Source organism: Globicephala melas, chromosome 15, assembly GCF_963455315.2.
Source record: "Globicephala melas chromosome 15, mGloMel1.2, whole genome shotgun sequence".
NCBI lineage: Eukaryota > Metazoa > Chordata > Mammalia > Artiodactyla > Delphinidae > Globicephala > Globicephala melas.
The window spans coordinates 14,233,030-14,258,302 of NC_083328.1; the positions used below are offsets into that span (position 1 = coordinate 14,233,030).

At 40.5% G+C, this 25,273-nt stretch overlaps 1 protein-coding gene across 4 annotated transcripts in view; it reads right to left on the minus strand.

Annotated features, from left to right (window-relative positions):
• Nucleotides 1-25,273, minus strand: part of LOC115861274 (S-adenosyl-L-methionine-dependent tRNA 4-demethylwyosine synthase TYW1) — a 214,719-nt gene that overhangs the window by 153,162 nt on the left and 36,284 nt on the right. For all 4 annotated transcript variants that reach the window (XR_009559100.1, XM_030871931.2, XM_060285164.1 and 1 more), the window contains exons 8-11: nt 23,203-23,320; nt 18,667-18,719; nt 3,667-3,785; nt 2,052-2,161 (exon numbers count right to left, since the gene is read on the minus strand). Coding sequence is in view for 3 of the 4 variants with exons in the window: in XM_030871931.2 (XP_030727791.1) it covers nt 2,052-2,161; nt 3,667-3,785; nt 18,667-18,719; nt 23,203-23,320 (400 nt within the window). In the remaining variant the exon portion in view is untranslated. The remainder of the gene's footprint in view (nt 1-2,051; nt 2,162-3,666; nt 3,786-18,666; nt 18,720-23,202; nt 23,321-25,273) is intronic.

Consider the following 25,273-nt stretch of genomic DNA (forward strand, 5'->3'; position numbering starts at 1 on the left):
TCAAAAAAAAAATGCTTGAGACTAAAAGCCAAGATGAAATATTAAAATATTTATTAGCATCTCTGAAGATGTACAATAGGTTAGCACATACACAGACACACACAAATATGTACAGGGCAACTTTCCCTAGAAAATTCATAAAGAATAAAATAAAGGTATAACTGACTATCCTTTATAAATTATTATTGATCTTGAATCATTATTTGCATTGCTTTCCCAACTTCTCCTAGGAAATCAGAAGAGTAATAAGAAGTACCGCGGTAAAAAATAACAAATAGATTTGGTCTTTGTTCCTGGTTCCCCACACAGAGCTCCTAGAACCCCTGGGATTTCCTGAGTGGTAGGAGTGTCTTTTGTCCTTCATAAGGAGACCCCTTTGAGCATACCTAAATTTATGCAAATGGGGTGACATAGGGCAGGATCCCTAAATAGCCTCAGGCTGGGGCTGGTCACCAGAAAGACCAAGTGTTTAAGGGACTGGAACTTTCAACCACACAGACCTGTGAGAAAGGGAAGAGGGGGCTACAAATTAAGCTCTATAGTCTCTTGAACAAGATCTGATGAGCTTCTGGGTTGGTGAACATGCCAGGAGGGTGGCCAACTCCATGGCGACAGAAGCTCCTGGCCTTGGGACCATTCCAGATGTACTTCTCCACCTGGCTGTTCTTCTGTGACCTCTATATATCCTTTATAATAACATGGCAAAAATAAGTAAATGTTTCTCTGTTCTGTGAGCCACTCTAACAAACCAGGAATCCAAGGAGGAGGGTGTGGGAACTTCCAATTTATAGCCAGTTGGTCAGAAGCACAGGTAACATCCCAGACTTGTGATTGGCAGCTGAAGTGGGGGGCAGTCTTATAGGACTGAATCCTTAACCTGCGGGGCCTGATGCTATCTCCAGACAGTGTCAGGATTGAATTAAATTTGTCGGACACCCAGGCAGTGTCGCTGAGACCTGGAGAACTGCTGGGTGATGTTAGGAAAACAACATCAGAAGCACTGAGACCTCAAGAAGCAGTGACCTGACCGAACAAATTTCTTCGCATCAAAGAATCACCTGATCTTCAAAATGCTAATTACTGGGGTTTATAAAGACTCCCATTGATGATGCTAGCACCACAAGAGGGCCTATGTCAAAACAACCATGGTTGCAATTCATCTTTTTTGTTGTTGTATATGAAAGGAAAGGATAAAGAGGAGAGGACTAACAAGTGGCAGGTGGAGACAGAGGCATGCACATTTAACAGGGAACCTAATAGATTTATTTCAGTTGATCATCTGCAGCTGTCGTTATATCACTTTACAAGTCCTCCACATCTATCTACGGTAGTGGGTCTCAAAGTATGGTCCCCAGTTCAATAACATCGATACCACCAGGAAATCTCAAAATGCACATTCTCGGTTGCTACCTCAGACTTACTGAATCATTCTCTGGGGAAGGAGACCAGGAATCTCTACTTTAATGCACGATTCTGATGCACACTAAAGCTTGAGAACCAGCCATCTCCAGTAGAGTCAAATACTTTGAACTATGAGACACAACTGGATCAGGAAATTCTAGAAACTGAGTGGCAGAATTCTACACATCACTGTGGATCATGTGGAGGAAATCTGATTAATATTAACCCTCCTTTTTTGTAAGGCATTTATTCAAAAATGCTTTCCCAATACCAACTGATATTACTTAAGAATTTTCCAGTGCTCTAAAATTCTCAGTCCATCCACAAGGCTGCTTTGTACCCAACAAGACAGAACAATAGCAAAAGTTTTTAGGAAGAATGAGGATATACTCCCAGGCAAAACTCACAGGCTGAGTGTACCACATTATAAATAGCTAAGCTTTGAATTAAGTTTTTTAATTCTCCCATCATATAAGATATAAAGTTATTAGTAAAAACTAAAAAGGCCAAGACATATATAATATTTCTACAAAGTTTTCACTTTCCTATATGAGAACTGCCAGCAAGGACAAAATCCTGCCAAAGGAGGCAATTCCTCTGCCAATTTAGTTCAGGCTATTAGCATCCCTTTGTAGAGGGATAATAAATACCTCTAAACTGCTTCATCACGTTCTGATGGTTTTCAATGGCTTCCTTTAAGATCATTTCAGGCTGGTCCATCTTCCACCGCCATTCAGTACCCACTGGATTGGTGTGGTGCCTAGAAAAAAGAGGCAGAAGTTCTAAAGGACTCCCTGCATTAAACCTCAGCTAGTTACCTCCTATGAAGGAGTCCATATAATTATAAAATCAGGGTTGGTTTCCTACAAAAAGCTCAGCTATTTATAGCTGTAGTTTACAACTTATTTTGAGTCATGACACCTAGCAGAGAGGGGTAGATGGCAAGTGCCTGGCCAAGACTGAGACTTACTCGGGACAATATAAAACGTGCAGCCCTCTCGCAGCCATACAACACCAGGCCAACAAGCATCCAGTAACGACCACCAGTAGAATATTGTTGCAAGACCCTCTCTGAGAGGCAGTGCAATGGGAAGACCTAATTGAAATCCCAGAAAGGAACAAAGCAGAAAAAAATGTAGAAAAATTATGGCCAACAATTTTCCAAAGTTAATGAGAAACAATTAACCACAGATCGAAGGAACTCGCAAAACAACAACCAGGGTATTTTGAAAACAGCCTAGGGCTTCCCTGGTGGCGCAGTGGTTGAGAGTCTGCCTGCCGATGCAGGAGACACGGGTTCGTGCCCCGGTCCGGGAAGACCCCACATGCCGCGGAGCGGCTGGGCCCGTGAGCCATGGCCACTGAGCCTGCGTGTCCGGAGCCTGTGCTCCGGACGGGAGAGGCCACAACAGCGAGAGGCCCACGTACCGCAAAAAAAAAAAAAAACAGCCTAAAAATACAGTATCTAAACTAATGAAAACAAAAGAAAATAAGAAAACCTTCAACTTAGAGAAAAAGGACACACTACTTAAGAACAAAGGTTAAAAATTATTTCTGAAAACTCATCAGAAAACAAATAAGCCAGATGAAACTATAATGACACCTGAAAGAATGCATAAAGGAAACAAACTTGTCAACTCAGAATTCTATACCCAGTGCAAATATCTTTCCAAAAATGGAGTAATAAAGACTTTTGCAGGACTTCCCTGGTGGCTCAGTGGTTAAGAAGCCGCCTGCCAATGCAGGGGACACAGGTCAAGCCCTGGTCCGGGAAGATCCCACATGCCGTGGAGCAACTAAGCCCACGTACCACAACTACTGAGCCTGCGCTCTAGAGCCCATGCGCCACAACTACTGAACCAGCGCTCTAGAGCCTGCAAGCCACAACTACTGAGCCCGCGTGCCACAACTACTGAAGCCCACGCACCTAGAGTCCATGCTCCACAACAAGAGAAGCCACCACAATGAGAAGCCCACACACCGCAACAAAGCGTAGCCCCAACTCACTGCAGCTAGAGAAAGCCTGCATGCAGCAACGAAGACCTAATGCAGCATGTTTTAAAAAAAAAAAAAAATTGGCAAGCCCCTGATAAAACTGATCAAGAAAAAAAACAACAAATGCATAAATATAATATTAGGAATGAAAAAGGGGATTAATTACAGAAACAACAGAGCTTTAGGTAAATCTGAGTACAGTGTTGGGCAGAAATTGATTATTACAGATCATCACATATTTGGTCACCATGGCCATTCATTTTTACTTACCGCCAACAGAAGACACATTTATTTGCACACGCCAAGCTCGGGGTAGTTTCCATGCAACGATGGCTTTCAATGCCATAGAACGTATGTTTATAGCAACCTCCTCTCCCTCGGAGCATGGACTGTGAAAGTACAAAACAAACGATAATTTGAATAAAGTCCTCACAGCAAGGAAACAAAACACCAAGGCATCATTTTAAAGAAGAAACCATGCGTTTCGTAAGCATAAGTACCGCTACTGGTAGCTGCATGAGGCAGAAAATTAACATTAAAGCCTTATAGTGTTTTGATGGTGTTTGGGTTTTGATACTGCTCTGGGTTTTCTACAACCTAATGAGATAAATCTATGATTCATTAACTCTGAAAGTTCTATAGGGAGGACCATGGATGCTTTCATTTTCAAATCCACTCAACTGCCTCAAATATTAGTACAATAATATATAATGCCAAAGGAGAGATAAGACAGGCTCTCAGAATAGGGGGGGCGGTGTAGCGCTCATCTGAAAGAGTATCTCTGCATTTAACAAAGGAGGGTGGGTTAAGGAATGCAACCTGGAGCATATTCTATGTCAACCAAATGGTAGAATTTGAATATACTGAGACTGTTGAGGGGGCAAACAGCATGTACACAAGAAACAGATTATTCCAGAAAAGAACACTATTTAATATGTGATTGGTAAAACCACGGGAAGTGCAGTAAGAAAGGTAATTTGAAGAAACACTGCAGATCAACTCAGGGTTGGAATCACAAGATACTATCAAGCTTCCTGAGGTATCATCAGAAAGATCCGTCTAGGAGCTCTGTGCAAGATGGGCTTGATTCAGTAAAAGTGAAACCTGTGAGGAGGTTATGCAAGAAAGGTCATGGTGATTTGTCTCAAAACATTAGTGGAGGAAACAGGAAGGGTACTACAGAGGTACAATCAGTGCCATCCCCAATTAGAGGGGCAAAACAGAGGAAGTCATCCAAGATAACTGAGGTTTTGAGCCTAAGTGACTGACATACTATGGAACTAACAATGGGAACAACAGACGAGGAGACATAGATGGAGAGCCTTTACACATATATATCAGTGTATAATATACATCAGTGTACTGATATTACAATGCTGTCCACATAAAATCTACCAGCTTGCTACTGTGTCAGTTGATCACAAAGTCTTATTTTTTGGTCCTGATAAAAGGGGTTCCCCTGTCCACCTCACTTAGTACTTACACTAAGAAAAATAGAGTGAAGGAAAAATATTGTTCAGGATAACTGTTTCTACAAACTCTCTTCCAAGTTCCCAATAAAATATTCAAGAAGGCAAACAAAATATTTATATCTTGCAAGTAACACTGAAAACTACAAAGTCCACCACATGCAAAAGTCACAGAGTAATTACCACTAAATATCAACATCAGGCCAATGGAGAAACCAAGTTGAAGACTTGCATGTTTCACTCATTATTTAGCAATTAGTTAATGTACTTCAAGCATGCTGTGTACTGAATGTACAATGACTAATAAGACAGAGCCCCTACCCATGATCTGTTTGGAGGAAATGGCAAGTAAGCAAGAAAAATGTGCAATACTATTATGACAGTCTGATTGAATCAATTACGATTCTTTTGCAAGCAACAGAAACGGAGTCTGGCTAAAGAGAAAAAGAATTTATTGAAAGGATTTCACAGCTCATAGACCCATTATAAAGGCAAGAACGAAGGAAGGCTGGCAGCGGGACCACCACTCAATCCCCCAGAAGCCATATACTACAGACACCACCCCTCTCTGGATACCATCACCAGCACCACCCCTGAATGGCAGATGCTGCTGCCACCAGCACAAGAATGAGTTCTCCATGTCCCAGTCCCTTTCCATCACTCACTCCACACTCAAAGTCTCCGGCTGAAAAGAATGACTATCCTAGATGACACTTTTATACCCAAGTTGCCACAACGTGGTACCAGGAAACAGTATGTCTTCCTTAGCTTCTGCAGCAGGCAGTGGGCCCTCACATCAAACAAAGCCCATTTAATGGGAAATTCCCCAAACATGAAAACACTCAGATGCTGGGCAAGCAGAGAAAAGGCAAATGTCCAGCATGGTATTACTGGAGCCCATGGGACAGATGACCAACCAGGCTCAGCCTTCCAGGACCAGTGAGAACTCCTCAGAGGTGAGATGCCCAAACTGAATACTGAAAGGCTAAAAGGATAAAGGGACAGACACATGTGAAAAGCATGGCATGTTTTTCTTTTAAAAACTTTTCTGGGCTTCCCTGGTGGCGCAGTGGTTGAGAGTCCGCCTGCCGATGCAGGGGACATGGGTTTGTGCCCCGGTCCAGGAGGATCCCACACGCCGCAGAGCGGCTGGGCCCATGAGCCACGGCCGCTGAGCCTGCGCGTCCAAAGCCTGTGCTCCTCAACAGGAGAGGCCACAACGGTGAGAGCCCCGCGTATCGCAAAAAAAAAAAAAAAAAAAAAGTTTTCTGTAAGTTTTACACTTTAGATTTAAGGTCCTGATCCATTTTGAGTTAATTTTGATGTATGTATTTTATGTATGTTTGTGTGTGTGTATGTGTCAGTGTGTGTACTTTTGGTGTATGTGGTTTGGTGGTAGTGGGGTTTTTTTGGTTTTTTGCCTATGGATGTCTAATTTCCCCAGCACCATTAGTTGGAAAGGTTATCCTTCCTCCAAGGAATTGCTTTTGAACCTTTGTAAAAAAATCAATTAAGCATATTTGTGGGTTTGTTTCTGAGATCTCCATTCTGTCCCATTGATCTATGTGTCCGTCCCTCCACCAACACCATACCGTCCTGATTACTGTAGCAATACAGTAAGCTGTAATATCTGGATATATGGTTCCTCTCCTTTTATTCTTCCTCAATATTGTTTAAGCTATTTTACATTCCTGTGCCTTTACTTTTAAATTTTATAATAAGTTGTCTATTTCTACAAAAACCTTCCTGGGATTTTAATAGGAATTGCATTAAACCCACAGATCAATTCAGGCAAAATTGATGTTTTACAATATTGAGTCTTTCAATCCATGAACATTTATTTCGATTTACATTTAGATTTTTATTTACATTTACTTAGATTTTCATTGGTTTCTGATTTGAGATCTTTCCTCATTTCTAATATAAGTATGCATTGCTGGAAATTTCTCTCTGAGCACTGCTTGAGCTGCATCCTATACATCGATATAATTATTTTTTTTTTACTATCATTCAGTTCTATGTATTTTTTCATTTCCTTTGAGACTTCCTCTTTGACCCAAGGCTTATTCAGAAATGTATGTTTAATTTCCACATATTTAGAGATTTCCCTTTTGTTTCTATTATTGATTTCTAGTTTGATTCCATTATGGTCAGAGAACGCACTCTGTATGATTTTAATACTTATAAATCTGCTGAGGTTTGTTCTATGGCCTAAGACATGGTCTATCTTGGTGAATGTTCCATCGGCACTTGGAAGAAACGCACATCCTCCTGTTGCTGGGTGGTATGTTCTCTATATGTCAACTAGATCCTACTGGTTAACTCTACTGTTGAGATTTTCTAGAGCCTTGTGATTTTCAGTCTAGTACTTCTAGCAGTTGCTGAGAGGCAATTTCAAAGTGACCAACTATAACTGTGGGTTTGGTTTCTTTTGTTTTTTTTCTAATTTCTCCATTCAACTATGTCAGCTTTTGCTTGATTTATTTTGAGCCTCTGATGTTTGGTACATATTCATATAATGTAGATTGATCTTCTTATCATTACAAAATGTCACTCTCTGTCTCTAGTAATTTTCTTTGCTCTGAAGTCTACTTAATCTGGTATTAATACAGGCAATCCTGCTTTTTGGATTACTGTTGGCATGGTATATATTTTTCTATCATTTTACTCAACCTACCTGTGTCACTGAATTTGAAGTGAGTTTCTTGTAAACAACTTATATTTGGGTCATTTTTTAAATCCACTCTTCCAACCTGTATCATTTGATGGATATATGTAGAATATTTACATCTGAAGTAATTATTTATGAATTAGCCCTAAAATAGTCTACTATTTTATTATTTGTTTCTTGTTCCCTCTGATTCTCATTCCTATTAGTCTTTTCTTGATTTCCTACAGGTTACTTAAACATTTTTAGGATTCCATCTTAATTTTTTTTTGTTTTTGAGTGTATCTCTTTGTATAGTTTTTGTAGTGGTTGTTCTGGGTATAAAAATATACATACTAGTAGACCTATGACAGTCTACCAGTAAAAACATTTTACCACCTTCAAGTGAAGCGTGGAAACATCCCTTCCATTCAGATCTCTTTAATTTTCCCTCTTTTAAATTAAATATTATTGTCTTGAGTATCACATGGTGTTATAATTTTTGTTTCAATCATCAAATATGATTTATAAAAGTTATAAGGAAAATGATCATTTACTGTTTGTACCCATATTTCTGCTCTTTCCATCATTCTGCCTTCCTTTCTGGTGCTCTAAGAATCTTTTATCACTTCATTAGGTTGAAGAGCTTCCTTTAGCTGGTCCTTAAGAGAAGATTTGCTAGAAACAGATTCTTTCAGTTTTCTTTCACCTGATAATGTCTTTATTTAATCTTCATTCTTGAAGGACAGTTTTGCCAGTCACAGAAATCATGACTGACAGTTATTTTCTTTCAACACTTGAAAACCATGCGCTGCTTCCCTCTGGCCTCCATGATTTCAGATGAGAAATCTGACATCAAATTGATGTTAGTTCATTGTTTATCTCTAGCATCTTTCAAGACATTTTTCTTCTTTAGTTTTCAGATCATTAATTTTAGGGTATCTCCATGTGGATGTCCTTGGTTCTATCCTGTTTGGAGTTGGCTCTCTCTGCTGTTCAGATTGGCTAAATTCTTTTGACTTGTCCTGGTCACAGATCATTCTGTTATTTGGTAAGGTCCCTGACTCTATCCTCTGTCATCTCCACTCTATTACTGTGCCCATTCAGTGAGTTTTTATTTCTGTTATTGTATTTTTTCAATTTTATAATTCCTTCTTGGTTCCTTTTATAACTTCCATTTCTTTGCTGAGATTTTTTATTCTTTCATTTGTTTCAAGAGACTTTGTAACTGATTGCTGAAGCATTTTTATGACAGCTGCTTTAAAATCCTTGTCAGATGATTCCACCATCTGATTCATCTGGTGTTGGTTTCAGTTCATTATCTTTTTTTGCTCAAGTTGTGATTTTCACGGTTCTTGGAATGACAGGCGATTTTTTTTTTACTGCATCCTAGACATTTTGTCTACTATGTTAGGAGGCTCTAGATCCTATTTCATTCTTTCATTTTAGCACCAGGCACTTTGTTTAGGTTGAGCCTGCAGGTCCTGGACTATTTTTGTATGCTGTGGCTCCAACGGCAGTTTAATTTTCAGAGGCTTTGCATTGAAATTTTGCTTGGGCTCCCATTGATCTCCGCTGGTAGCATCAGAGTGGGTGAAAGAGGTTTCTCCAGGGTGACCCACTAGAGGTCTCTCAATGGAGGAGGCGAGTCTCAGGCCAGCAGGCTTCCCAGAGCAGGCTGCTCGTGTGGCAGAGTCCCTCTGGCCAATGGCCCTGGGCAGCCCCAGTAACTCTGAGTGGGAGAGGGAAGTCTCCGGACACACAAAGAGGCTTGGCTTCCCCAGATGGGCCACTTCTTGTGGTGGTGTCCCTCTTGCCAGTGCCACGCAGCCACCATGGTATCTCTCAGAGGGGGAAGGGAGTCTTGGGCCCAGCAGGCATGGAGAATATTTCACAGGCCAGGTCGACTGTTGCAGGAGTAAGGTGGTAAGGAGGAGTCTCTCTCTTTCCACTTGTACTTGACCGCCTGGTATCTCTTAGCAGGAGAGGGGAATTTACGGTCCAGCAGGGAAGGAAAGCACTTGTCCCAGCTGCTTATTGGTGGGGCTCCCAACTGATCCCCTTTGCCAGTGGTTCTGGGCTCACTTGAATATGTCAGAGGGACTCCCAGTCCATACTAGGGAGAAACAAGCCTAACTGAGTGGCCTTCTATTGCTAGATTAAGGCTCAGTAAACACAGGGTCTGGGCTGCCTTCTTCTTTAGGTGGAGGGATGTAAGACATCCTGCTGCTCTGTTGTTCCTGCAGTGCTGGGGTCCCAAACCAGTCAGCCTTCCTCTTACCCCATTCCAGAGTTCTTGTTTGGTTGCCTCTTGTGCTTTCCAGGGTTTAGAGTTGTGCATAGCAGGAAGGAGCAAGGAGAAAAAGGTTTATGCCATCTTGTGCAGACTGGAAGTCTTTAGACATTATATTTTGAAAGGAAATGCTCCCATATCTAAAAATTAGTAGATAAGCTGGGTGCAAAAAGAAAACACATGAGAGCAATACATGCTTAGAACCAAGTTTTCATGTTATGAACCTAGGAGAAAAAGATTATAAATAACCTCAGATTCATTAATTCATGAATTCTTATCCTCGAGGCAAATAAGAGCAATACAACCTCGAAAATACAACTGTAGCCCAGCAGATCCACACTGAATGAATGCAAGATACCACTGCTAGATAGGCTCTGCGTACATCAACCTGGTGGGGATGGAGGTGGGGTGTTGGGAGGCAATGCTCCATGGGTCTTTCTCTGAATGTCCTGCAAGCAGAGGCCCTGACTGCCCTTTTTCTAGACTACCTTTTCAAAAAGTTTTACATAGTGAATAGCCTTGGAAGATACAGTGTCTCCCTCTGGGGCAAATGATGGGTATGTTTACTGCTCAGTATAATGAAGATGTGTCCTTCTAGGGCAAAGGTCAGGCAGGATTACTGCCAATTATAAAAGATTGATGTTCCCTAAGCCTGGGGCTCCTCTCCTACAAGGTATGTGCAGATGTTACACCTGGCCTTCCTAGTGCTGCTTTATGGGAACCAGGGCTCAGGAAACAGAGCAAATGATAATATTCTGGCTACTGCTATTACTATGAGTAATAAACTGTACTTGCCTTCTGCCAGCATCCATGAACCTGTGGCAGGCTAACTTGCTAGCCTGCAAGTAGGGTAAAGTTTCAGACTCTTCCATTTTTGACAGGGGATGGAGAGTTCAATGCAGAGGTCAATAAACTGCAGCCCATGGGCCAAAGCCAGGCTATTGCCTGTTTACTATAAGTAAAGTTCTGCTGGAATACTGTCACCCATATCTGTTTACTTACATCTATAGCTGCTTTGGGGCTACAATGGCAGAGGTGAAAAGTTGCAACGAGATCGTATGACCCACAAACCTTATAAAGTCACCATCTGGCCCTTTAAGAAAAGGTTTGCTAACCCTTGATTTAGTTATTTATTTCATACAACAGAGCAAAATAAATTCTAAACTGGTTAAACAAACTGTTAAAAAAGTACAAACAGGAGGAGGATTGAGGAAAGACAAAGGAGCAGGAAGCAGCAGAAATCTGTCTCCGCAACTGGACATGAATCTCAATCTGCCTACTGTGCTTTGTCTTTGACCCAGGAGTCCTGGGTCCTCCACCAACATCTATGAAACTCTGCCAGGTGACTTGTTGGCTTGTAGCTTGAGAGAGCAGACTCTCCACAGTTAACACTAGCCCCTGGTTCCTTTGAGCATCTCATGCCACAGAAACAAATTTTGTCAAGAACCAAGGGGATCTCTGGAACATCTCTTTAGTATTCTCATTTACAGTAGGAGAACTTCAGAAAAGCTTGCAGAAGGGGCCAGTACCGGCTCAAACTCTTCATTGACAGAATCACACACCTGATAAGGAAGCATTACTGATAGAGCACAGAGGAACATGGCCTGCCCCGTGGAAGAAGGAAGGTATAAATACCAACCATGACCAGTTGACCAAGTGTGAATATGAGCAGAGTTATAAATATACACATTATCTTCCTTGTTTGGATATATATAATTGTTTCTCCTCCCCTCCAACTGTTTTATATAAGATGGGTCAGTGGTGGTTAACCTTATAATGTCATCCTTAGGTTAGAGGATCTCAAAAGAGAGTGAAAGGAGAGGGTGAGTACATCCTTCCTTGCATGAATAACAGTTGCAACAGGTTAGGCACACACAAATGTTTTATTTATATTATGGATTGAAAACATAAATACAGGTAGAAGGGTATGTACAGATGCTGAGTATCCAAAGAGGTAGACCATGCTGTTAATCCTGAGTCCTGTGCCTGCGCTTCTAAGCAGGGGGTAAGGAGCCCTAACACCCTATTTCTCAGATTCCCTTGCCCAAGGGGTTCTGATTTAGACTCCACCAAGAAGAGGCATTTATGCAAGATTTAGATGGCAAGAAAGGAGAAACCATTATTCCTCCCTGGCAGCAGCTGGCAGACACAAGGGCATACAACAAACACTGAGTCTGCAGCAGCTTCCAAGCAAGCTCCTGGGAAACATTTGCTTTAATGTTGCCAGCATCTCAGGTCACTTCCAGCAGTGTCCTGTGAGTCCAGCACTTTTCGACTTTCTCAAAGCAAGCAGTTCTCTCTGACCTTCACTACCCCAAGCCTTTCAGTGGCTTTGTAAGCAGTCAGTTAATTTACTTTATTAAATCTGTTCTTGCTAAAATACCCAGGATGGTTTCTGTTTTCCTGACTGGTACACATGGGTAGGATTCAGTCAGGTGGAGATCAGAGCAGGGAAGAGAAGCAGCACATGATGTATGAAGGTTAAAACACAAAATAAAACTGAACAAGTAGATCAGAACTACACTAAGTAGGGTCTTCCTCGGGTTCAGGGCTTTATATAATTCATCTGACAAATGTTTACTACATGCCAGGCTCTGTTTTTGGTATTGGAAAGAAAAACAAAGACTCTTAGGTTGGGGAGGACCTGAAAAGGGAAGGGAGGAGACAGACAATAAACAAGATATAATCTATTAAGTGGTAATAATTGCTATGGAGAAATTCCAAGCAGTGTAAGGGGATAGGAGGGGAAGGTTGTTATTTTATATCAGGCGGTCAAGGGAGAGCCTCTCTGATAGAGGCTCACTGAGCAGAGATCTAAGTGAGCAGACAGAGACCAAAAAGCCACAGAGGAGTCTGAGTTCAGTGTATTCAGGGAACAGCACGAAGGCTAGTAAGGCTGGACCAGAGCATGGCAGACCAGACTGAGTGAGATGGGAACCCCTGGAGGTTCTGAGAGAAAGAGTGAGACATCTGGCTGCTGTGTAGGGAACAGACAGTGGAGATGACAAGAATGGAACCAGGAAAAGCAGGCAGGAGATGACTTAAATAATAAAAGGGATACATGACAGTGACTTGGACCAAGGTATAAGAGTACAAGAGGTGAAAAGTAAGTAGTTGCATTCTGGATATATTTTGAAAGATTTGCTCACAGAATAGATGTGGGAGGGTAAAAAAACAAACAAACAAAAAAACAACAGAAGAGTATAAATGACTCCCAGGTTTTTGGCCTGAGCAACTGAAAGGATAGCACTGCCATAAACTGCTGGAGTGAAGACTGAGGGGAACAGATTTAGGAGAGGATTCAGGAATTCCGTTTCTGACACATTAAGTTCAAGATGCCTATTACACATCCGAACTGAATACTTAGTAAGAAGTAATGAAGAGCCATCATAGGCTCTGAAAACGGAATGGCTAAATGAGAACTGAACTTGAGATCAACCTGGTTAACGTCAGATAAATTGAGCGGGGGAGGGGGAGGGCATTCACTGGAAGCCAGAAGTAGAGGGAAAAAAGCTACCTGCAACGTTCAAGAGGACAACCTGAACTTCGAGGCTGGCAATGAAAATGGATTGGGGCAGAGGTTCTCAATGGGGCCAACACTACCCCGGGGGGTATTTTGGAAATTTGTGGAAATACTTTTGTTATCAAAATGGTTGGGAGGCCCTACTGGCAAAAAGTAAGGGAGGGGTCAAGTGTTTCACATCTCCTGCAATGCTTAAGATAGTCACACACACACACAAACACACACACAGAAAGTGTCCTTTAATCCACTTCCTTTCAAATGACTCACCAGACCTCCATACTTGTGAAAAACCTCTTATAATCATCCAAGCTTAGATTCCAACTTCATTTTACCAATGAAGTATCTTCTGCACATGTTACCATACACTGAATTTTCCAGGAATGCAGCTATTATGTAAAATGAGGAAAGAAAACACTTTCTTTGATGCAAAGCTTTTATAAGAAATTTCAGCATTTTGAAAAACCATGTCACAGAGAACAATGCTGTTTCTAGTATTTAAGTCACCAACACAATACCTGTATCCCATGTTACATTTGTAGGTGTCACCTATAAATACATTACAGAAGAGATTTGAGATGCTTTTGGTAGACTTGGAACCAAATATTAAGTTAACAGACATATGAAATGCAGGATTCTCACTAATCAAAGTTGTTTAAAAAGTTAGTGTGGTCATTTTATGTATTAATTTTTATAGCACAATGATGAGAAATCTATCTTGCAATAATTATTTGAAATTGAACTTGTTTATTTTGGGGGTGCCTGTCATCTTTAAATCTTACTCTGAAAGTGTCACCAGAGGTCCACCTCACTTCCCTCAACCACTCTTACTACCAGTTCTGTTTCCAATCTACCCACACAGATCAAAGGAACAGAATAGAGAACCCAGAAATAAACGTACACTTACACGGTCAACTAATCTACTAAGGAGGCAAGAATACACAATGGGAAAAAGACGACCTCTTCAGTAAATGATGTTGGGATTACTGGACAGCTACATGCAAAAGAATCAAAATCAACTATTTTCTCTCACCATATACAAAAATAAACTCAAAATGGATCAAAGACTTAAATGTAAGGTCTGAAACCATAAAACTCCTAGAAGAAAACATAGGTGGCATGCCCTTTAACATCAATCTTAGCAATATTTTTTGGATCTGTCTCCTAAGGCAAGGGAAACAAAAGCAAAAATAAACAAATGGGACTGTATCAAACTAAAAATCTTTTGCACAGTGAAGGAAGCTATCAACAACAAAAAAAGCAGCCTACTAAATGGGAGAAGATATTTGCAAACAATATATCCAATAAGGGGTTAATATCCAAAATACATAAAAACACATACAACTTAATAACAACCACCACCAACCAACCAACCTGATTAAAGAATGGGCAGGGGGGCTTCCCTGGTGGAGCAGTGGTTAAGAGCCCGCCTGCCAATGCAGGGGACATGGGTTTGATCCCTGGATTGGGAAGATCCCACATGCCACGGAGCAACTGAGCCCATGCACCACAACTACTGAGCCTGCACCCCAGAGCCCGCAAACCACAACTACTGAAGCCTTTGCGCCTAGAGCCTGGGCTCTGCAACAAGCCACCGCAAGGAGAAGCCTGCGCACCACAATGGAGAGTAGCCCCCGCTTGCCACATCTAGAGAAAGCCTGCAAGCAGCAACGAAGATCCAACGCAGCCAAAAAAAAATAATAAAAATTAAAAAATAAAGAATGGGCAGGGGACCTGAGTAGACATTTTTCCGAAGAGGAAGTGCAGATGGCCATCAGACACATGAAAAGATGATTAACAACACTAATCATCAGGGACATGCAAATCAAAACCACAATGAGATACTACCTCACATCTTTCAGAATCACTATCATCAAAAAGACAACAAATAATAAGTGATGGAGAGGATGCAGAGAAAAAGGAACCCTCATGCACTGCTGGTGTGACTGTAAACTGGTGCAGTCACTATGGAGAACAGTATGGAAGTTCCTCAAAAAAATAAAAATAGAACTGCTATATGATACAGCAATTTCACTGCTGGATATTTACCCAAAGAAAACAAAAACAGTAGTTGGAAAAGATATATGCACTCTGATGTTCAATGGAGCATTATTTACAAAGCCAAGATATGGAAGCAACCTTAGTGTCCATTGATAGAGGAATGGATAAAGAAACTGTGGGGGGGGGGGGTGCACGCGCACGCACAATGGAATATTACTCAATCATAAAAAAGAATGAAATCTTGACATTTGCAACAACATGGATGGACCTTGAGGGTACTATGGTAAGTAAAATAAGTCAGAGAGAGAAAGACAAATACCACATGATCTCACTCATATGTGGAATCTATAAAACAAAACAAACAAACAAAACAAAATGAAAACAGACTCACATACAGAGAATGGGTCATTGCCAGAAGGGAGAGGAGAGAGGATGGACAAACCAGGTGAAGGGAATTAAGAAGTTCAAACCGCCAGCTACATAATAAATACATCACAGGAATATAATATACAACAGAAGGAATATGGTCAACAATATTGTAATAACTTTGTAGGGAGACAGATGGTTACTAGACTTATCGTGGTGATCCTTTCATAACGTATGCAAATGTCAACTTATGTCATATATCTGAAACTAACAATACTGTCACTGTATTTTCATTTAAAAATAAAATAATTTTTAATGCTATCTTATTTGTGCCCATAGGATTTTAATTTATGGAGGTGACTGAGTGCCAACATAGGCCAATGCTATTGAAGGAATATATTACTTACATATCCCAAGAGAAGGGTGCACACCACACCACACAGGGTTTGTTCAGGAGACAGAGGAGCGAGGGGGAAGCCTGGGCCAGAGCTTTTACTGGGGTTTCCTCAGGAAAGGAAAGGCAGAGCAAAGTAAACAGTGCAGGACTGGCTAGTATGAATTATTCCAGTGGGCTTTGAGCTACAAGGCTATCTCCAGTTTTCTGGTAGCTGGGCCTGGGATGATTTAGGACAGGGAAAATATTGGCTTGGTATGTGAGAGAGTTAGATAAGGAGGTAGCTGAAAGCTACAGATTCAGAATTACATATGAAAGGCATGCTCGAGGCAAGCTGCTGTTAATCTTTAGGAATTGGCCCCGGGGAGGGGCAGTCTCTATACGACTGCAGAGCATCAAGAATGCAGAAAATAAGAAATTACAGTTCATGTAATTGACCCTGTGGTGAAGAGATGACAAACAGACAAATATAGAATCTAAGAAAACAGAACAAATACAAACAACAGAAATTCACAGGCTGATCCTAAAATGTATATGGAAATGCAAAAGGCCCAGAAGAGGGGAAACAATCTTGAAAATTAAAAAACAACACAGAGAACTTACACTGCATGATTTCAGACTTATTACAAAGCCAGAGTAATCAAGACAATGTGGTACTGGCTTCAGGATAGACAAACACATCAATGCAACAGCATAAGAGCAGTCCAGACACAGGCCTACCCATATAGTTGACTGAATTTTCTACAAAGTCCTAAAAGTAATTCAATGGTGGAAGGAAAATCTTTTTCAACAAATGATACTAAAACACCCGAATATCCATATAGGGGGCTGGTGGTAGGAAGGAACAATCTTGACCTTTACCTTATACCATTCATAAAAATTAATTCACAGACCCAAACATAAAAGTTAAAACTATATATGAAGCTTCCAAAAGAAAACACAGACTATCCTTGTGACCTTAAAGCTGACAAAGATTTCTTAAAATACAAAAAATATTAACCATACAAAAAAAATGATAAATTGGACTTTATTCAAATTAAAAACTTCAAAAGAGGGACTTCCCTAGTGGCACAGTGGTTAAGAATCCACCTGCCAATGCAGGGGACATGGGTTTAAGTCCTGGTCCAGGAAGATCCCACATGCCGCGGAGCAACTAGGCCCATGTGCCACAACTACTGAGCCTGCACTCCAGAGCCTATGAGCCACAACTAATGAGCCCACGTGCCACAACTACTAAAGCCCACGTGCCTAGAGCCCATGCTCCGCAACAAGAGAGACCACCGCAATGAGAAGCCTGTGCACCGCAATGAAGAGTAGCCCCTGCTTGCTGCCACTAGAGAAAGCCCGCACGCAGCAATGAAGACCCAACACAGCCAAAAATAAATAAGTTAGTTAATTAATTAAAAAAAAAATTTAAAAGATACCACTAGGAAAATGAAAAAGGAAGCCACAGACTAGGAGAAAATAATCATACTGAACATCAGGCAAAACACTCATATCCACAATATATAGAGAACTCCTACGAGTCAATAATATAAAGTCAGACAACTCAACTTGGGTAAAATATCTGAACAGACACTTCACAACTATGAAAGGCCAATATGCACATGAAAAGGTGCTCCTCATCGTCGATAGTCATCAGCAAAATGTAAATTAAAACCAAAATGGTACCACTTCACACTCATCAGGAAAAAGATGTGTAATCCCACATGATGATGAGAATATGTAGCAACTTTCATAAATTGCTGATGCAAGTATAAAATAGTACAACCACACTGAAAACAGACGGGGAGTTTCTTATAAAGTTAAATGTATACCTGCCCTACGACTTAACAATTCCACTCCTAGGTATGTACCCAAATGAAATCGAAACATACGTTCACCAAAAAAACCTCTGTAAAAAAAACACATTCATAGCCGTTTTATTCATAAGAGCCAAAAACTGAGAACAACTCAAATAACTATCAACAGACTGAAAACTATGGTATGCTCATACTACTGAATAGTACTCACCTATAAAAAGGAATGAACTACTGATACACATTACATATGGATAAATCTCTGAAACCTTATGTTGAGTTTAAGAAGCGACTTGCAAAAAGCTACACATTATATGATCCTATTCATGTGAAATTCTACAACAGGCAAAACTAAACTACAGTGATAGCAATGAGAACAACTGTTGCCTGGCTGTGGAGGAGGGGGTATTGACCAGAAATGGGCATAAGTGAATTTATCGGCGTGAGGAAAGTAGTCTATAGCTTAATTCAGGTGGTGGATAAGGGTTTTTACATCCATCAAAATATGCTGAACTTGGACTTCCCTGGCGGTCCAGTGGTTAAGACTCCACGCTTCCAATGCAAGGGCCACGGGTTTGATCCCTGGTCGGGGAACTAAGATCCCACATGCCATGCGTCGTGACCAAAAGGTTAAGAAAAAGCTAAACTCTTAACTAATTCATTCAAAATCATTACATTTTATTAAATGTAAATTATACCTTTAAAATGGTAAATTTGTTGCATATAGTAGCCATATAAAAGTTGCATAACACAGAAATAATATTTGAATAAAAACAAATACCTTTGTCCACCTGCAAAGCTTCACCCCAGAGTGGCTCCCAATCAACTGATAACCTGAATGAAAAAACAGGGAACACAAAGTTGGACTGATTCAAAACCTCATATCAAAAAGTGATTATAAAACTGTAGCAAAGTCATTTTTCTTTGTTTAAATAATGATAGACAACAATCCAATGCCACTAAGGTTTAACTCACCAGGATGATAATACAATTTAAAAGATGTATGCATCTAATAACATGGACTCAAAATACATAAAGAAACAATAAGCTAATCCAAAATCACAGGGAGATATTTTAAGATCTCTCAGTATATAACAGATCTCACAGATCAAAACTCAATAGAGCTCTAAGATCTGAAGCAACACAGTAAACTCAATCAAGGACATAGAGAGCACTGCACTCAACAACTACAGGATGCACATGTTTTTCAAAGACCCAAGAAACACTTATGAAAATGAACCATGCACTGGACCATACAGCAAAAACAACTAACAGTATATTTCAATACAATGAACGACTGGGGAACTGTCATCAATAATCTTCAAAAATAAATAAAGAATCAGATGGGCAACAGGAGATTAAAATAAATATTGCCCCCAAAAGTGGGAAAAATCAAATTCTAGGAACCTGACATAAATTCTCAGCACCGCTCCACAACCTATTTAAATATTTTGACCCACGTAAGACACGAAAAGCATGGAAAAGCCACGCCAAAGCAATCACATTTCCTTATTTTAACAAACTAGTAGAGCAAACAAGTAGAAAATTCTGATTTCAGAAGACATTTAATAAAGTTTCTCATGAGGCTTCAAGTAATAAGCCACAATTATCATGAGTCTCTTGCGCAAAAAGGCTCTTGACTTGCAGATAAACGAGGTAAATGGAGAAATACAGTCTGGATGATGGCATAAATGGATAAGTGGCTGGTTAAACATCCATATTCATAGGGTGATGATTAATGGAACAAAGTCAATTTGGATTACAAGTCTCTAGTGGCAACATTACAGGGCTTTGTCTTCTATCCTCTTCCACATTTATGTAAACATCTCACATATAAATAAAGCACTGCTTATCTACTTGAAGATGGAACCGAGTCCAACTGATCAGCTAATCTCAGATACAGAATAAGCATTTAAAAGATCCCCAGAGAAAATTCTAGTTCTTTTGGACTCCTACATTATATGTTGCTCATACCACTATCATAGAAATCACACTGTATTATATTAGTTCTTTATATCTTTCTCTCCCAAGATACATAGGATTCTACAAAATTCTGCATTTAGGTAGGTATGAAGAGACTGCACAGTATAGGATGGAGAGCCCTGTAGCTGACCACAGTACACACAACGCAGTTACTAAAATTGCAGGGTAGGATTCTGCTTGTAACCAAGATGGAGTAACAGAGTAAAGATTTACTCTCCCACCTGAAATACCAAAAGCTGAACAAAATACATGAAACCACAGTTTTCAGAATACAAAACATCAGGCAACAAAGGAAGATGATCCAAGACAGATGGGAAACAAACAAGGCTGAGTCCTACCATTACCCAAGCTTACTGCCTTGAAAGTTGCCAGGCTGTGCAGCAGGGAGAGATGACACAAGCAGAGCTCAGTATTCTCCCCAAGTTGAGGACACGAAAGTAGAGAGGGGAGCCCCTGTGGCTAAAGTTTGCAAGACTGAGTACTGGAGAGACAAAAGCTACACAGAGATTGAACTCAAGGGTCTGCAGAGGATTCCTGTAAGTACTTGCTTGAGTACTGCTTAGTGCATACGTGAGAGAAAAACTACCCAGTAATGGGAAGGAACCATCTGAAAAGATTAAAGGCATGCCTGGTACTCACAGCCAGCTGGGAACTGTGCCTGTTCCTACCAGTCAGACAGAAAACCTCAAGATTCCAAGGCACCGGGCAGAGTACACAGAAGTGTTTTGCCTCAATGGTGGGGGAAAAAATTAGCTGTAAAGTGAGCCAGCTCTGGTCTCACCCAACAAATCATAAAAGCAAGATGAAAAGGCTCAAGCTGTTTCCAAGTAATTTATCTTCATCCCAGAACAAAGTTCAAGAATGTTTATAGGAATTCAAAAATATCCAGTACCCAAAAACATAAAATTAGAGCTGGCATATAATCAAAGATTACCACGCATGCAAAAAAGATAGGAAAACATGATCAATAATGGAGAGAATAAACCAGCAGCCAAAACTGACTCAGAAATGACATAGATGTTAGCAGATAAGGACATTAAAAGTTATAGTTGTATTCCATAAGCTCTGAAAGTTAAGTAGAGACATGGAAGATAGAAAAAGACCTAAACTGAACTTCTAGAGATGAAAGCTACATCTAAGCTGGAAAAATACGCTGGATAGAATTACTAGAAGATTCAACTTAGAGACGAAAAGATTACTGAGTTAAACTTGAAGACAGCAATAGAAACTATCCAGTCAGGTAAAGCAGGACAGAAAAAATAATTTTAAAATATGAAAAGCACATCTGTGAGCTATGGGTCAAATTCAAGTGGCCTATTATACATGTAATTGGAGTCCCCAAAAAGAAGAAAGAGAGGGGGTGGCAGAAAAATATTTGAAGAAATAATGTCCAAAATTTGTCCAAATTTGATTAAAACTATACATCCACAGAACCAAGAAGCTCAACAAATCCCAAGAAGCATGAAGAAAACTACACTGAGACATATTATAATTAAAATCATTCAAAATCAGTTGTTAGAAGAAAATCAGGGGGTAAAAAACATTACATTTGAAAGGAACGAACAAAAGACGACTGCAGAGCCCTCATGAGAAGCACCGTGATCCAGCAGACAGTGGAAGAACACCCTTAAAGTGCAAAAAAGAAAAAAACTGCCAATTCTAGACACATCAAAAAACTAAAAATCCTTCAAAAATAAAATAAAATTAAATAACAAAAAAATCCTTCAAAAATGAAGGCAAAAGAAAGCCTTTTTCAGATATACAAAAGCTGAAAAAATTCATCATCAACAAACCCACACTACAAGAAATGCAAAAAGGAGTCCTTCAGGCGGAAGGAAAAGGCCATCAGACAACACGGACTTATACAGAGGAATGAAAAGTACCAAAAGTAGTAACTACATGAGTCAATATATAAAATTTTTTCCTAATTATTTAAATCTGTAATAGATAATTGTTTAAACCAAAAGAACAGCAATTTAGTACAGGGCTTAAAACATGTGTAGAAGCAAAAGGTATGAAAACAATTGCACAGAGGTTGAGGAGGGCAAAAACAGAAGTACTGAAGGTTCTTCCACTTTACGTGAAGTGGTGTAACACCAAGTGAGGATATACTGTGATACAGGATAGTATAAAACCTCAAGCAACCACTAACCACTAAGCAACCACAGTGCTATAGCTAATAAGCTAACAAAGGATGTAAAACAGAATCATCTAATTTAAAAAACTATCTAAAAGAAGGCAGTAAAACAAGAGAAAGGAAATCCAAGAACACATGAGACAAGTAGAAAACAAACAGCAAGATGACAGATTTAAACCTATTATAAAAATCACTTTATTCCTATATGAATGAGACTTAATTTTGCATCAATACTGACAAACTGAACAGTAATCAGAAGTATTAAATATGATTTGATGTAAAAAAAAAATCACTTTATTCTACTCTAATGAAAAGGGATATAGGGCTTCCCTGGTGGCGCAGTGGTTGAGGGCCCTCCTGCCGATGCAGGGGACACAGGTTCGTGCCCCGGTCCGGGAAGATCCCACATGCTGTGGAGTGGCTGGGCCCGTGAGCCATGGCCACTGAGCCTGTGCGTCCGGAGCCTGTGCTCCACAACGGGAGAGGCCACAATAGTGAGAGGCCCACGTACCGCAAAAAAAAAAAAAAAAAAAAAAGGCATATATATTTCTATGTAAAAAAATCTGTATATTTTTGTCTGTCTCCTCTAATAAGCTGAGAGCTCCTTGAAGGAGATACGTCAAGTATCTTAAGTTCCTCTGCATTGCCGGAACTGTCACATAAAAGGATCTCAATAATTATAGAAAGAGGGAGGGAGGGAAGGAAGTCAGTCTACTCACCCCCAGTTTATTACTCTTTCTTCTACAGGAAACCAATATCATTCGTTCATTCAACTGCAGCCTTCTTCATAAGGTAGGACCACAGAAATCCAGATATACTTCTACATAAAACACTTCTAATTAACCCAGCCTAATATCATATGAGGTTTAATAATTTCCCCTTAATAAACAGTGACGTGTAAAGAATCCAATGATTGCACCTTCCATCTGCATACCTGAGCCTCAATGATGGTAAAGTACCATCCCAATAAACCAAGCAAAGAAGAACCCTTGCTGGTCCAGGCAGCCAACACACAAGTGATCCACAGAAACAAGACCGTGACTCCTTAAACAGCTACAGCTGCCACGACCACACAGCAGCTGAGCCAACTATAGCGGGACTTCCTTATCTTTGTTCCTCCTGGCAATCCCTATTTTATGTTCCCTCTTTTAGAATGCTTAAGAGTGTAGAATTATAACAGTTCTTGAGGACTTTCACCTTGTTTAGTAAGGGCTTCTCGGAGAGCAGGAGTTATCATAGCTCTTCTTTCACTGGCTTCATTCTTCACTGTGCTCCTGATCAAACTAGTTTCCCCTTCCTGCCGCTCCTTTTCTCTCTGTATTAAAATGAAAAGAATGAAACCCAGAATTGGTAATGGGCAAGTGAAATAACAGCACGACAATCATACACACGTAGCATGGATAAAAGGGTTCATCACGAACCACACAGCCCATAAACCTGTTCTCTTCCAAGTGATCACATTTCCAGTCACACACTGCGCTAAAGACACACAAGGGGCTTTTTTTCCCCCCAAAAAAGTAACTACATATTCAAACACATACATCCACAAAACATAAATCAATAATCCACTTATCTAGATGTCAAATAGTTTTCACAATCTGAGCACAGACAGCTGCCCAACTTCAGCAAGTTATTTCTCTAAATTTCAATTTCCTCACCTGAAAAGAGAGAAAAGGAATATCTATGGAGCAGAACTGTGTTGAAGATTAAATGAAACAAAATTACCTGGCACAATGCCTGATACATAATAGGACTTCACTAAATTATAGTAGTGCTGGTTATAACATCTGCAAACCCCAAAAACAAGTCAAAAAATTGCTCTGAGCTGCCCAGCCACCTGCTCAGAACCCAAGTCACTCCACCACCTCCACCTGTAGCCCCAAAGGCTTCTTACAGAAGATCCCATGGTGAAAATCTGTCTTCAGTGATAGAAATAAATCTGAAGGATAATATAAAACTGTGTTTCCTTTTGACTTTGGCCACTAGAAAATTCACAGCACAACTCTGATCACTGTATCAGGCCTTGCATCATCCTTGTCTTATATTCTGTCAGTGACGTCATATTACAAGATGACCCCCATTCACCGTTTACATTGATTTCTTCCTCTCTTTTTAAATCTCATTACATGTATATATATTTTAAAGTTACCTCAATACCTTTTTGGAAGACGGTTAAAGTGCTAATTAATCATTTTGAGACAACCCACAAAGTCTGTGTTACACTTCAGAGGAGACATTCATCAGATCTTACTAAGAGCTGCAGAACCAAAATAAGTCACCTGAGCAGGAGCCCTACCACCGAGCCCTAAACTACCCTCAGTCTCTGTCCATTTTCAGTGTCTAGACCCCAGTGAATCAATGAGCAGACTCAAAACAACGCCCTTTCTACCTAAAAGTGACAACACCTCACAGATGACATGATGTCTTGGGTCTGTGTCAAACTAAAACAGAAAAAGGAGGATGATCCATGTTTGAACCTGGGCAGGAGATGAATAGGGATTTGCTGTCCCACCAGGGACTTCCCTGGTGGCACAGTGGATTAGACTCCATGCTCCCAATGCAGGGGAACTGGGTTCAATCCCTGGTCAGGGAACTATATCCCACATGCATGCCGCAACTAAGAGTTCGCATGCTGCAACTAAGGAGCCCACCTGCCGCAACTAAGACCCAGTGCAACCAAATATTTTTTTAAAAGAAAGAGAAAAAAAAGAATCCTATGGCTTGTTCTTTTTTTTTTTTTTTTTTAAGTCTATTTCAGACCTAAAAGCAAAGATGTGAGCTTGAGTTCCAAGGAAGTCTTGTGGTGGAGCAAAGTGAACTAACCTTGACCTTGAGAGCATTTAAATGTCTGAAGTAATTCCGAAGCAAGTTACTGTAATTCCCTACTAATCATGCAAGAATTGATAGTAGGTGGCAACATCTGCCCTCAAGGGGTTCCCTGGTGGCGCAGTGGTTGAGAGTCCGCCTGCCGATACAGGGGACACGGGTTCGTGCCCAGGTTCGGGAAGATCCCACACGCCGGCGGAGCGGCTGGGCCCGTGAGCCATGGCTGCTGAGCCTGCGCGTCCAGAGCCTGTGCTCCGCAACGGGAGAGGCCACAACAGTGAGAGGCCCGCGTACCGCAATAAGAAGCCCACGCACCACAACAAAGACCCAACACAGCCAAAAATAAATAAATAAATTTATTTAAAAAAAAAAAGAATGGCCATGGAACACTGTCAATGTCCCAACACTAGAGAAATTATCTATTATAAAATGTGAGTGCAGC